At 37.8% G+C, this 13,013-nt stretch overlaps 1 protein-coding gene across 1 annotated transcript in view; it reads right to left on the bottom strand.

Annotated features, from left to right (window-relative positions):
• Positions 1-13,013, bottom strand: part of LOC306870358 (dehydrogenase/reductase SDR family member 11-like) — a 30,807-nt gene that overhangs the window by 4,791 nt on the left and 13,003 nt on the right. Inside the window, exon 2 of the mRNA XM_079417585.1 lies at positions 2,945-3,154. Coding sequence (XP_079273711.1) covers positions 2,945-3,154 — 210 coding nt within the window. The remainder of the gene's footprint in view (positions 1-2,944; positions 3,155-13,013) is intronic.

Below are 13,013 nucleotides of genomic sequence, written 5' to 3'. Positions count from 1 at the left end.
GGTGTATGAATGGATGATAAAGATCCAGATCATGTCTAGATCATATTTTATCACAAAATCTTTCCTGAAGCTGAAGCAGTGATGCATGGTGCTAGCAACGCCAAGGTCATGGGTTCAATTCCCAAGGAAAGCATGAACTGATGAATACAAGGCAAGTAAAAGCAAAAACAGTTTAAAAAAAAGAATATAAGAATCTATATTTTGCATATAGAAAATTAAGCCTATTTTGACCAGTGTTGTTAACCCTTACTAAAATTAAAAATGAAAATAAGATCAAATTTGACTCTTTCTCACAATTATGTCAGAAAAAGTCAGAATTATGAGACTAAAGTTTTTTTTGCTGTGGCAGAACCAAAACAACAACAACAACAAAAAACTGACTTGCTAGATGTAAACTCAGAATTACAAGACAATTGTGAGATAAAAAGTCATAATTTAATTTAGATTTTTTTTTTATTATGAGGCAGAAAATAATAAAATTAAATATTTACTTTTAGTAATTTTAGTGATTTAACTTATATTGAAAATATTGAAATATTGCCTGCATCTAACTGAAATATGTTTAAGTTAAAGTTCTAAAAACTGAACTGAAACAAAAAAATAAAAATACACTAAATTAAAAAATACTTTGAAAAATTCTAAATAAAATATCTAAATAAATAAAAATATTATTTTAGAAATAAAATACTAATAAAAAACAAAAGCACACAACAAAATAACTAAAAATTTAACTAAAATGAAAATGAAAATCTAAAAATAAAAGCTAATTTAAAATATTAGTAAATAAATAGTACTAAAACATATATGATTGGACAGTTTTCTGTTGAAGCTGTCCCTATCATGCAAAGATTAAAAGCCTTGTTTTGGTGCAGTGATCATGTGTTATATAAGTGAGCGGCCCGTCAGTATATCGTCCACCTACAAACATCAAGCTCACGCAAATATTACAAGAGATCAGAAATGCTGAGAAAGTGAAAATCCCAGAAGGGCTTGTTCAAAGCACTTTCCCTTAAATAAACCAATTCTCTTTTAGTATTAATATGAAAATAATAAAATGAATAAAAAAATACAGTGAAAATAGTACAGGAAAAAAGACAAATGATAATGTGGCAATTAAGGGGAAAAATGGGTTAATGAGAAAGGAAAGAAAAATGAAGGTTCCAGATGTCAATGCATGAATCAAACCCACACAGAATGCAATGCATCGCAACTGATAGCTGCACCTACATTTACATTCATGCTTTTGGCAGACAAAGCGACTTACGTTGCATTGAAGGTTTACACTTTATCCGTTCATGCATTCCACCATGACCTTGGCATTGCAGATGCACATTGCACGGGCAACAGCAGCTGTCGCTCAAGCCGCTGTTCAGTTAGGGAAAGTGGTTTTGAGTGAGAGCAGAACTGCGGTAAACAAATAAATGAAGTGCTGTTTGAGTGCCTACAGCAGTTCATTTAACCGCACTTGATGAAGCGCTTAAAAAAGAGAGTTGAAGAGGTGAGCGCAAATTATAAATGCAAAAACGATGGCTAAAAGTGTGACCTTTCCATGGCTGTTTTAAAACGTAGGCAGCATTTTAAGACACAACAACTGCTCAGAAAAGTAGGCAGCAACACTGCAAGTCTCCTCAAGTCACACAAATCAGTCGGTCGGGATGCTGTCTATATAGACAGCAAGAGTAATGATGTGTAGGGATGTAACGAGCCGGCTGAAAATCGATTCAAGTATGTGACGATTCAAATCGGTTGAGATGCTAAACAAATCACGATTCAATTAGGGGTAGGAGTTTATATGAATGTATGTCTGAGGGGAACTTACTGTCTTTACAAAAGTTTAGATGGTATTTTTTTCTTTTCATCTTGCCTCTGTGTAAAGCCTGGAATACACTACGCGATTTTCCCCCCGATTTTACAATCTGAACAAGTTGACCCTAGTTGAGGAAAGTCAGAGCCAGTCTGCAGATTACAGCTGACAGATTCCACAGAAAATGGCGTAGTGTATGATGGTCACAGATGATTCCATCCAGTCAAATATGAAAAATATCAAATATGTTTGATATTTTCAGCCGATTTTAGAACACATATGTTTTCATTTGTCATGCATCTCCTCGCGACAAGGCGCACGTGTCTTTTTGTCACTATTTACAAAGTCGGTAAGTGTATGATGCCTAGTGTTTTAAAAATCTCTTCAGATTTTAAAAGTCGTGCAGTGTATTCCAACTTTAATGCATGTTAAAGTTCATAAGTGCAGCGCTGCATTGTTTACAGCGGAAGCCAAGGAAACGCTTAAAGCGCCACCTACTGGCAGAGACTAAATCTGTCTCATTCAGCTCGTTTCATGCAGATATTTTTTTATGTATAGTTTCACAAAACTGAAGTCAGACCATTCTGTTTTTGCTTAATTTTTGAAATGATGCAATCTAGATTAAAAACTACTCATGTTGCATGTATGCAGCATCTTTGTTTGGATCTTGATTAAAATGCAGTTGTTGCCTCTAATTTTAAATGGAAAGAGCACAGACAAAATCTTATTTTGTTTATATGAAGAGATTTCTTTTGTGTTACTTATTTATTTGATTTGGGGCTTGTTTTAAAATTTCAGTTTAGTTTTGTTATTTCCATTTCCATTATATTTAGATTTTGATATTTAGCAGACGCTTTTATCCAAAGCGACTTACAAATGAGGAGAATTGAAGCGATCAAAACCAAACAAAAAACCCAACAAAAGAGCAATAATATGCCAGGTCTATATTAGTATATTATTATAGTGTATATTTCAATTTCACAAAGAAACGTGCAGCATTTTGTCCAAGCAATAATAAAAGGAAACATTTAATTTATAATTTGCCTTAAATCTCATTTTGTAAAAAAAATCGTGAATTGAATCGAATCGTGAGTTGAGTGAATCGTTACATCCCTAATGATGTGTGTGCTTCTAACTCACATCGATCATATTCCTCCAGCCATCTGTCCTTCCACTGAGCAGCGGTTCGTTGTGAGCCAGACCGGCGTTGTTGATGCACACGTCCACTCCCTGATGCAGCGTCTTGATGGCCGAGAACATGGACAGAATCTCTTCCTCGTTGCACAGATCACACTTATATGGGATCAGAGTGCCGCTGTATCCCGCGCTCTGACACTCTGCTGCCAACTTCTGCAAGGACAAGAACAGAAAATGTTTCAGTGTCTTCTGAGAAGGATGTCGAGACTAACAGCTGTCTGAGATCATAAAGAGAAAGCTGTTTGATGCATTACTGTAAAGTACTGCTAATAGATTTTAGGTCAAAAGTGATACCAAGGCTTTTTCGCCCAACAAAGTTGCATTTTTTTTTTTGTAATTCAGGAAACAGTAATATTGGGAAATATTATTAGAATTTAAAATAACCGTTTTCTATTTGAATTCCTGTGATCAAAGCTGAATTCTCAGCATCATTACTCCAGTCTTTCTTCAGTGTCACATGATTCTTCAGAAATAATTTTTCTATGCTGATTTGATGAATAAAAAGTTCAAAAGAACGTCTCGGTTACGTATGTAACCCTCGTTCCCTGAAGGAGGGAACAGAGACGTCACGTCGGATGACCGACGAAATTGGGATCTCGCCAGAGAGACCAATCCACTTCGAGTGTAACTAAACGAACCAATGGACATTGGCATGCGAACATTGCATCCAGCTGCCGCTGATCACAGTGTGAGTATAAGAGGCAGCAGGTGCACCACATTAATTCATGCTTTCGCTGAGGAGCCGAGCAGGTGACCTGGCAGCTCAGCGGTGGTACAGCGACTGTGGCGACGGGACGTGACGTCTCCATTCCCTCCTTCAGGGAACGAGGGCTACATACGTAACCGAGACGTTCCTATTCAGTCGGTCACTCCGAGTCACGTCGGATGACCGACGAAATTGGAATCCCTACCAAAGCGCCACAGGAGCTGCCCCTTCCAGTGCCCTGTGTAGGCCTCCTGATCCTTCCTATAAGGCAGACGATAGGACCAGGCTCTACACAGAGGAGGACAACTACTGTTGTTCCTTGAGCAACCCAAACAGTAGGACTTGGATAACACTGGGAAGCGTGCCCTTCCACTTGGAAGAGGCACACTGCGGAGTCACCTTCTCCCAGAGGGGGAGACATTTAGACATGTGAAGTAACCCCGTAGGGCACTATTGCACATGGAAGTCTCTGAGATGGCAGAACGTGGTATGCCAGGGGAAACACGGCTCTAACAAGCATACCGTGGAATACATATGGGATCCCGACAGGGTCTCTCATATGGGCACTAGCCTCACACCAGATTTCAAGAATTCATTGGCTGAAAGGCCTGGCGCCGGACGCTCCGCCACGTCCAGACGCCGGAGTGCTGGAGGACTCGACAGGGTTTGCCTGGTTAAGGAACTCTCTGGAGAATTAGGCGTAAGGACACCGCAAGCCGACTCTGAGCCGGGACTCTCAGTGCCACTACCCGTTTGAGGTGAGAACACAGGAGGAAACCGGTTCGACATGTAGGCTATAAAACCATCGAGGGTGGTGAGGGAGGAGGAGCCACAAGATTTGTTTCGGGCAGTAAAAGGTGCCTTCCACGATCTTGTAAGCTCCTCATGCACTTCCGGAAAGAATGGCACCGGAGGGCAGCGCGAGCCCAACATTCTTGGTGGCCCGGGAAAGCATAGCGTCATCTCTGGGTCTGGCTCGGACAACGACACCACACCCGAAGGGGTCAACGAAGCCGAGTCGTCATCCCTGGAGAGAGAGTGCTCACCCTCCGATGCAGCGATCGACATCTGGTCGTCAGAGGGGGCACTGAAGGAAACACCTGGTGCACCCCGTCCAGCAGAGGGCCCAGCACGCTCCTTCGGCAGCTCCACTGGCCGCACTTGCTCGCAGAAACACTCTCTGGAAGGGGAGAGCAGTAGCTTCACCACTACCGCTCGGCTCCGAAGCGAAAGGATGAATTAATGTGGTGCACCTGCTGCCTCTTATACTCACGCTGTGATCAGCGGCAGCTGGATGCAATGTTCGCATGCCAATGTCCATTGGCTCATTTAGTTACACTCGAAGTGGATTGGTCTCTCTGGCGAGATCCCAATTTCGTCGGTCATACGACGTGACTCGGAGTGACCGACTGAATCAGCATTTATTTGAAATAGAAATCTTTTGTAACCTCGTAAATGTCTTTATTGTAACTTTTGATTGATTTAATTAATACTTGCTGAATTGAAGTATACATTTTTTAATAAAATTTATTAACATAATTAAATATTAGATGAAATATTAATAAATATATTTAAAATAAACATATATGTGACTCTTGCTTTAGTTTTAGGGACTAATTAAATAAATGTCCAGAAAACTAATGACTTGGATCTTCTCTCCACTATAATTGCAAGAATAATAATGTTGCTAAACTAGTAATTTGTGAGAAAACAACTAATTACTGTATTCCATTCCCATAAGGTGGATTGCAATTACAACAACCATTATCATGATTGCAGCATTTCCCTCATTTAACACAACCATCCTCACCGAGTCACCATGGCAACAGAAACGCACAGCTAAAGGTGAAATGACTTCACCCGACATCACAACTGCATATGCATAATCAAAAATAATTAACAGTACTTTCTGATGGGCGGAAATTCTGAATCACAAAATCTACACACATTGTCAACTAATTTCTTTATGAAAAGAAAGACTTTATGGCACATGTCAAAACTCAAGATGTGTGGGAATTACACACACACACACACACACACACACACACACACACACACACACACGCACACACACACACACACACACTTAAGAAAGCTCTTAATAGTAAGAAAAGAAACTTCTCTCTTAATAATAAGAAGACTAATTCTCTCTTCTGTACAGAGCAGTTTCCTCCATTTACTGGCTCCTGATTCCAACTTTTATCTGTTTTCTATTTTTAAACTCATTCGATGCATACTCTTTGTGTCTGAAATCACTAAGTGGGTAAAATGCAGACAGTGATGGATGACGGGACGCGTCCAATCTCTCTCTCACACACACAGGTCTATAAACGGGTAAAGCACTGACAGGCTTTCACTCACTTTTCATCAATAGCGCTGACAAACAGCTCAAGTCCACTCATTAACACTCACACACACACAACACATATGAGCTGCCTTACTAGTGCACTTAAAACTCTGCTTATAGAGGTTGCTCACTAGGTTTTGGAAGAGATTGACAATCCTGTATGCGCTCTTCAGGTCTCTGGTTTAACGTAGTCCACGCTCCAACAGTGTCCTGAAATATCATTACATGCCTTCGTGCTTCATCCCAGTTTAATAATGGAAAGAAAATTCATTTTAAAGGAATTACAAAAAGAACTTTTAGCAAAGCATCAGGATTCTCGCACTAATGTTTTGGCACTGCTAAACCAATGAGGAAAATCAAAATCAATGTCATGATTAAAATCGCATTATTTCCATGTAGCATCATTTACAAAAATTAACATAAGAGCAAAACAATAATCATGTCTCCTTTGTATAATTTCCACAATGTACTGACGCCCGTCAATGGATAATGCACCACAGATTTCATTTATTGTGAATACACATACATATATATAGCCTACACACACACACACACACACACACACAATTTCAATCTGTGTTAAATATGCTTGCTTCTATTAAATTGCGTGCCCACACACCCACACACACAATATGTGTTATGTATATTTATAAAATGTTATGCAATTTAAATGTTATATTTTTAAAATGTTTAAATTAGTGCTGCCAAACGATTATTAATCGCGATTAATCACATCCAAAATAAAAGTTTTTGTTCACATAATATATGTGTGTACTGTGTATATTTATTATGTATATATAAATATACACACATGTATGCATATATTTAAGAAAACTATGCTGTGTACATATTAAATATATTTATATACAATATAAATGATATGAATATAAATATATGTACAGGTAAATATTTTCAAAACATATACTGTATGTATGTGTGTAAACATTTATATATACATTAAAAAAATATACGCAGTACACACATATATTATGTGAACAAAAACTTTTATTTTGGATGCGATTAATCGTTTGACAGCACTTGTTTAAATGTTAAAATCTTAATATATATATATTTTAAAATAGAAAATTAAAAAAATATATTTTTTAAATGTTGAAATTAAATGATATATCTCTATTAATTCCAATTCACAAAAAAAGAAATGAGTGCATTATTTTATATTTTTATAATTATATTTTCTTTTTTTTAATATGTATTTTATATATCTATTTAAATATATACACACACACACACACCTATACATACATATACAGCATTACTGCTAGTCTGCCAAAGTATTTTAAGTCATTTGTCTGGAGTCATTCTTTCTCACCAGTGAGTCAACTGAGCTCGCGGCTGATTGGCTCTTTTTTGGGGAGACTTACTTAGCTTGTGATTGGCTCACGTCCATCCCCGAGGGGCAGATGGGCCATAAGAGAGAGATGGGGCCCAAGACAGGGGCCAGGTTTGGCTCTCAGTGAGTGTGTCTGTACTGGATGAACCCTTGATGCCAAATCAGAGTAATGAAGCGTCGCTGGTGCTACAGCCAAAAAATATCCTGACTCATCTGAACCTCAACTTTAAGAGGCAACAAAGCCAAAGGACAACATTTTTATGCCAACACCCTTAACATTAAAGAATGTAAATGTGAGAACATGAGAAGATTAACGACTGAATTAATTTATGTAATCGTAACAGACTAGTAAATGCATGTGCAGATAAAATAATTTATTTCATGATATTAAAAAGGTCAAATAAATGAATAAATAAATAAAAATATTAGATTAAATTAAATAAAAATTAAATACTTCTAAATATGTATTTTATTGTTAATGTATTATTTAAATACATTAACAATACATATCCATTTAAAATATGTATAAATAAATAAATAATCCCATTACTGTTTGCTATAAAGTACAACATGTATGTACATATCTGAAAACATATGAAAAAAAACAATTTAATAAACAACAAACATGCTCCTGCAGATCTAAAAAGTATATTATTATTTATCAATATTATTTAAGAATTTTAATTAAGATATTAATAACTACCAATGAACAGAAAGCAATATATACTATTAATTCTCAAAATATCCACATTTAGTTTCTCAGCACTGGCTACAGGACACACAAGTGAAATCAATGCCACACTCTGCATTACAGAACAAAAGCACTGAGATTTCATTTAGACACTGAGAGAGAACATAACAGGATGAGCTTCTCTCAAATTCACTTACTGTTCTTTTTTATGACTGTATGGAAATAGGTACAAGAGAAGAAAAAACCTGGTGTGAGGGAGAGACGTTTGGGGAATTCTGAGCCATAAACACACACACACACACACGCCTTTCCTTCCTGATCCGTGTCTACTTTCACCAGCAGCGATGAGCAATTTGGCCTGTCATTGCATATTCACATCTTCATTAGTAAAGCTGCAGATCTGAGCCGCCCAATGAAAAAGGAAGTGAACAAAAGAGCCAGAAACAGCTCAGACTTACAATAGCCACAACTAATTCAATCAGACGCTCCTAACAAGGGCTGTCAGACGCACCAGCACTGATGCCGTCAAAACTCAAAAAGTCCATACTGAAGTATACGTCTAACAGCTATTTTACATTGGAATATTTAACAATATTAAATAAATGCAGCCTTGGTGAGCATAAGTATAGAAGCTTGATTCCTTGGGATAAAAATTTTATTTAAAAGTTTTTCAAAAAAAAAAAAAAAAAAAAACTAATCTCAGAATTATGAAGAAAATGTCAGAATTGTGAGATAATTTTTCTTTTAAATTTCATTTTAACAAGAAAAAAAATAAAAATTGTGAGATATGTAAAATGTTGTAATTTTAATTTGGTGGCAGACAATAAAACAATAGAACACAATAAAATAAAAAAATAAAAATTCAACTTTGAGAGAAAAAAGTCAGAATTGTGAGATAAAAAGTCACAATTAATTTGTATTTTTATTGTGAGGCAGACAAAAAAAAAAAAACTGATTTGCAGGCTTTAAACTCAGAATTGTGAGAAAAAAAGCCTGAATTGTGAGATAAAAAGTTGCAATTACCCTTTTTATTTGTATTACTTGTCTATGGCAGAAATGGGCTTTAACCCTTGAATGCATGAATGTTTCGCCAGTCATTATTACATATTTGGGTCTTTAGCGACCCAGACCTATTTTTCCAGCACAGATGGATCTCTAACTGCTGCAACAGCAAAATACTCTCTTGATACTTTAAGAACAATTACAGAATAAAATAAAGCATATTTCGTTCCCTTTTGAAACTTAAAAGGGTTCAATGTGAGCAGATTATTTTAGCATCGTTGTCATCGTCAGAGCGCACTTCCACAGTACATCCAGCATCTGGCTCATATTAACGATCTCAAACATATTCTCAAAACGATCGTTTTCAATGACTTCATATTCAATATTTTGATCACTGGCAGCTTATTCACCACATCCAGCATCAAATAGCAGTGACATTTATATTTCATTGCCTATAGTAATTGCTCTGCAGTAAAGCCATTCAAACCAGTTACATTTTTGCTGATGATATTCGTTTGTTTTACACCTGCGGTAATTATGAGTGAAACATCACATCATAATTGTGTATCAAACAGTGCCTCCTTGAGGAAGAAAGATACAGTGCACATATTGAGTCATCAGATATGTAAATATAGTCGTGCAGGAAAAAACACTTGCATATTTACACACCTTGGGTCTCTTGCGACCCTATACACTTTTTTACAAAACAATTATCAGAAAATAGGCACTCTTTTATATTTTAACGTTTTCTTCTTGTTATATTGTTTATAATGAATAGATTGAGGAATACTAAGAAAGTTGAAGTCTAACTTTAAAAAATGAAGGGAGAGGGCAGAGAATGACGCCCGGGTCGCTAAAGACCCGAGATATGCAATTAAGGGTTAATATATATATAAGGGACATCTTATTGATCTTTATAAATATGTGTGTGTATATACTGCATCTATACAACCCGAATTCCGGAAATGTTGGGAATAAAATGAAAACTAAAAGAATTTCAAATCACAGGAGCCAATATTTTATTCACAATACAACATAGGTAACAACAAATGTTTAAACAGAGATATATTATGCACAAAATGAGCTCATTTCAAATTTGATGCCTGCTACAGGTCTCAAAATAGTTGGGACGGGGGCATGTTTACCATGGTGTAGCATCTCCTTTTCTTTTCGAAACAGTTTGAAGACGTTTGAAGGGGCGCCAGTGCTGATGGTACGGGTGCTGGATGAGAATTTTCCAAGCTTTACTAGCTGCTGCCTGTCTGTCAGGAAGCTGTTGATCTGTTGGGGATGGAGAGCTGAGTTAATTTGGGTTGGAGGAGTGATGGGATGATGGAGTTAAAAGCGGAGCTGAAGTCTACAAACAGGATCCTCACATAAGTCCCTGGTCTGTCTAGATGTTGTTGCAGTATGTAGTGCAGTCCCATGTTGACTGCATCATCCACAGACCTGTTTGCTCTGTAGGCAAACTGCAGGGGGTCCAGTAAGGGTCCAGTGATGTCCTTCAGATAAGCCAAAACTTAAGTCTTTCAAATGATTTCATGGCCACAGACGTAAGAGCCACAGGTCTGTAGTCATTAAGTCCAGTAATTTTGGGTTTCTTTGGGACAGGGATGATGGTGGAGCGTTTGAAGCATGAGGAGACTTTGCACAGCTCCAGTGATCTGTTAAAGATCTGTGTGAAGATGGGGGCCAGCAGGTCAGCACAGGATTTCAGACAGACTGGTGTCACACTATCTGGGCCAGGTGCCTTCCTTCTCTTGTTCTTTCTAAAGACCTGACTCATCTTCACTTATCTGCAGTGCAGGAGGGGGGAGAGGGGGGTTGCAGGAGGTGTGAATGGTGTTTTTTCAAACCTGCAATAAAACTCATTCAGATCGTCTGCCAGTTGGTGATTCTCCACAGTGCTGGGGGATGGTGTCTTGTAATTGGTGATGTCATTCAGACCTTTCCACACTGAAGCAGGATCCCTGGAAGAGAATTATTTCCTTAGCTTTCCAGAATAATTCCTCTTTGCCACTCTGATCTCCTTTTCCAGTGTGTATTTGGCATGTTTATACAAGAATCTGTCCCCATTCATGCGAGCATCTTCTTTGGGCTGACGGAGCTGCAGTGAACCATGATTTGTCATTGTTGTAGGTTAAATGAGTCCTGGTAGGAATGCACATATCCTCACAGGAACTGATATATGATGTTAGAGTCCATGTGAGCTCGTTCAGATCGGTGGCAGCAGCTTCAAAAACAGTCCAATCAGTGAGGTGGAAACAGGCTTGTAAATCCCACTCTGCTTCATTAGTCCATCTTTTTACAGTCCTTAATACAGGTTTAGCTGATTTCAGTTTCTGCCTGTAGGTTGGTATGAGATTAACTAAACATTGATCAGAGAGCCCCAAAGCTGCCTGTGGAACAGAGTGATATGCATCCTTTATCGCTGTGTAACAGTGATCCAGTATATTACTGTCTCTGGTGGGACATGTGGTGTGCTGTCTGTATTTTGGCAGTTCACGGGAGAGATTTGCTTTATTAAAACAGAGTCAGGGTGTTGTTGCTCAGTCTCTGTGATCAGATCAGTGAGTTTCTGTAATGGCAGGCTCACGTGCGCTAGCGGAGGAATGTAAACACTCACCAGAATGAACGAGTGAAACTCCCGCGGCGAATAGAAAGGCTTACAGTTAATGAAGAGCATTTCTAGTTTGGGACAGCACATCTTGGGTAGAGAGCGGAGATTCGCCAGATGGATGCTAGGCAACGCCGTCCGAATTCCGTGCTTCATGTGCGCACCGGCTCGCTTCCCCCTTCTGCGCATCCTGAAGCGTTTGACCAGCGCTGCTGCTCCGCCAACTACAATGTTCAACAAAACGTCTGAATAATCTAAATCCAGTAAGAGATTTTGTGGTGTGCTCTGCCAAATGTTCAGCAGTTCATCACTGGTAAAACTGATCGTGTTTGAGAAACAAAAAACAGGAAAAACTAACAAAAACAGTACAAACACTGGAGAGCTGAGCACTGTGGCTGCCATGTGCGGCGTTATCTTGGATCATATCTTAGATCTTATCTGCAGAAGGCATGGCAGATTGTGTTTACCGACAGTGGCTTCTGGAAGTATTCCTGGGCCCATTTAGTAATGTCAATGACAGAATCATGCGGATGAGTGATGCAGTGTCGTCTGAGGGCCTGAAGACCACAGGCATCCAACAAAGGTCTTCGGCCTTATCCCTTACGCACAGAGATTTCTCCAGTTTATCTGAAACTTTTGACGATATTATGCACTGTAGATGATGAGATTTGCAAAGCCTTTGCAATTTGACGTTGAGGAATGTTGTTTTTAAAGTATTCCTCAATCGTTTTACGCTCTCTTTCACAGATTGTAAAGCCTCTGCCCATCTTTACTTCTGAGATACTTTTGAAATTTACTTAATTAGTTGCTAGATGTTCTCCCAGCTGAATATTTTCAAAATGTATTGCTTTTTCAGCCCTTTGTTGCCCCCGTGCCAACTTTTTTGAGACCTATAGCAGGCATCAAATTTGAAATAAGCTCATTTAGTGGATAAAAGTGTAAAATTTCTCAATTTAAACATTTGTTATATTCTCTATGTTCTATTGTGAATAAAATATTGGCTCATGAGATTTGAAAGTCTTTTAGTTTTAATTTTATTCAAATTTAAAAAACGTCCCAACATTTCCAGAATTTGGGTTGTATGTGTGTGTATGTGTTTGTGTGTGTTTTCCTTTTACATTGCTTGCTGACACTGTGGTTACTGTAAAACACTTCAAGTACAGTTGACTTTAATTGCATCCTTGTTCTATGGTTTATTTAATTAGTTCTGTTGCTTGCAAATTATTTATTATAATTTTTGTTTAATATAATGAATATTAACTTGAATAATTACTTGGAAAAATTGTCTTAAAATAAAT

This window comes from Barbus barbus (genome assembly GCF_936440315.1).
Source record: "Barbus barbus genome assembly, chromosome: 5".
Classification (NCBI taxonomy): domain Eukaryota; kingdom Metazoa; phylum Chordata; class Actinopteri; order Cypriniformes; family Cyprinidae; genus Barbus; species Barbus barbus.
The sequence above is the reverse complement of the archived record's forward strand: the minus strand, read 5'-3'. Positions and strand labels throughout refer to the sequence as shown.